The sequence below is a fragment of the Geospiza fortis genome, unplaced genomic scaffold, assembly GCF_000277835.1.
Source record: "Geospiza fortis unplaced genomic scaffold, GeoFor_1.0 scaffold18, whole genome shotgun sequence".
NCBI lineage: Eukaryota > Metazoa > Chordata > Aves > Passeriformes > Thraupidae > Geospiza > Geospiza fortis.
This window is the reverse complement of record NW_005054445.1, coordinates 1,546,533-1,549,069: the sequence shown is the minus strand read 5'-3', so window position 1 is coordinate 1,549,069 and position 2,537 is coordinate 1,546,533. Positions and strand designations below refer to the sequence as shown.

The following is a 2,537-nucleotide window of genomic DNA, read 5'->3' as shown; positions in this document are numbered from 1 at the left end:
GGTAGGTGACTGAGGTGGGCTGTTGAGCAGGAAATTGGCAGCAAGAGACATGTAACACACTGGTTAAGGATTGTCCTGGAGAGGGGCCTTGGGAACACCTCAGGGAAGGGCACAGCCGAGGGACAGTGTGCTGCAGCCACTCCCTTCAGCAGAATGTGTCTGCTGTGAAGTCACAGAGGAGACCTGCTTGTGTCTCTGCAGTGACAGCAGAGTGGCTGGAGAAGGCAGACAAAGCAGGGGAGAGTTTTCTCCAAGCAATGTCACTGCTCCAGAAGCATTTGCTGTTGTTGTGTCATTCCAGACGTGCCTCTACAATGGTATCAATAGTATAGCAATAATGACAAGATAGCAATAATTACAAGAAATCACCCATTTAAAGCAAATTGACAGAAGCATTTGCTGTTGTTGTTTTACCCAGGTTGCTGAGAAAATAACTGAACCTTATCCTCATTCAGCGTCCACCTTACTTGTCTTTTGATTTTCAGCTCATTTGTCTTTTTATTTTTGCCTTTCCCTCTGTTTGAAACGCACTGATTTTTAAGTACAATTAAAGGGGACAAAATCATTGAATCAGAAGAAAAGTGTTTATTAGTAACAATTCAGCTGAGCCGGGCGTGTCTCCCTCCCCCTGGAGATGAACACCCTCTGAGAAAATGGCAATCTTTCTATTCCCTTTATACCCAGCCAGGGCTGTCCCCGTCCCCTTTCCCCTTGCATGGGTACTTGGGAACTTCCATTCTCTCAGATCTCCAGCTTTTCTGTCCCCTCCCCTCTCATCCTACTTCCTTTTGGTCGGGTCTTAATCCCCATCCCTCTCACTGTGACACCCAACAAACCAACTCATCCCTCTGCCAGCTCACAGCAACACCAACAAACCAGCCTTAACAAATTCAAACAATCCAAACAACATCACACAGAACCAACAACTTTCATTCTTTAACTTAATAACCTTTTGGCTTCAGCAAAATATCATCTCATCTCTCATACCTCCTCTGGTACTGTTCTCTTCTTACTGATGTCTAAGTTCTGGAGCAAAAATGGTATTTGCAGTTGTGTGGGCCTCGGTTTCCCTGTCTCAGAGTAAAGGACATCCCAAAATTGTTTCCCATAGAGTCTCCTGTATATTCATGGGTTTTACTTACTCCATGAGTGCTCAGTCAGTGTCCCAGAGCTCTGTGACCACATGGGCACAGGGCTGTGCTTTAGGAAAGTGCTGCTTGGCATTGTGGAGAAACCTGGAGAAATACATGCCAGAAGAGCGGCTTGGCTTGAGCCTGCTCTGTGTGGCCCAGCAGCTCTGGATCAGCTCAGAGCAGGGGTGGGTGAACCACTGTTTGCCCAATGTGAGCTGGGCAGATGTGCTCATCCAGAGTCTGTATTTGACTGGGGATTAGTGTAAGGAATCCTTCATGAACCTTCCTCCCAGCAGCTGAAGCTCTCCCTGCTCTCTCTCCTCTCCAGCTGTCGTTAGCTACCCAGAAACCGAGCTTGTTTGAGGTTTCCCCACCAGAGATGGTATTTCAGAACATCGTCGCTCATGAGGTTTATGATATGGGGCTGTCTCTCATGAATAAGGACAAGGTAAGCGCTGGCACCCAGAGCTTTAACACTGTGCTGGAAGAGGAGAGTGCTGTCATTCCCCCAGTGTACAGCAGAGCAAGTTATCTGCTGCAGCACATGCAGAAGAAAATGTCTCAGCACCTTTGTTCTGCAAGATGGTGGAAATCTTCCTGTGCTGGGAACTGTCCCCTGATTTTGGCCATGCATTGATGGTGTCTACCCCAAAGGAGTTTCCTTCTCTGGAAAGCTCTGCATTGGTAGGAATGTTGAGGACTGTGCAGTTCTTACCTGCTCTCATGCTTTGCCTCGAGACTATACCATATCTTGTGTTTCCTTGGTTAATCTTGGCTCCTGGTAGGAATCTCTGCCTCTCTCAGCCTGTTTGGCTCCCTTTGTGCAGCTCACAGCCAAAGCTCAGGGGCTGAGCCTTCTGCACTTTATGCTGGAATGACTTCTCATTAATGGCATTGGCACTGCAGGAACCGTGTTCTGAAAGAGCCCTGCAATCAGACTGATGGAGCAGGAGCAGTGAGAGGCCTTTAGGGGCCACTTGAGGCTCCTGCTCAGCTTCATCCAGCTCTGCTCAGCTTTTCCAAAAGCAACACGGTGCTCTGCTTTCCCTTTGGAGAACCACAGCACATCCAACGCTCCTGGAGGTTTTCACCTTCACTTGTGATTGTTTTGCAGTTTCCCAAGAGAGTTGAGAGGAAAAAGTTGAAAAATGTCACCAGTTGTGTTCCAGTGTAAAGAGGAAAACGGAGACCATTGGAATTTCAGTCAGGGAAACATTTCTCAAATGAGCCTTGTGCCAAGAGTGGACTGGTGGGAAGAGACAGTGGGAGTCCAAATCATCTGCTTTAGACTTTTGGAGAGCATTTTGGTGCTCAGGGGTTGATGATATCTGTGTGCTAGAAAATGCATGTGTGCTGTGTCTGTGAATGCCAGAGGGCAGAACCTGGCCTGCTGGCTGCAGGCAG

At 47.9% G+C, this 2,537-nt stretch overlaps 1 protein-coding gene across 1 annotated transcript in view; it reads left to right on the top strand.

The window, feature by feature from the left end:
• Positions 1-2,537, top strand: part of LOC102043817 (HYDIN axonemal central pair apparatus protein) — a 68,293-nt gene that overhangs the window by 1,255 nt on the left and 64,501 nt on the right. Inside the window, 1 exon segment of the mRNA XM_031062324.1 lies at positions 1,462-1,581. Coding sequence (XP_030918184.1) covers positions 1,462-1,581 — 120 coding nt within the window.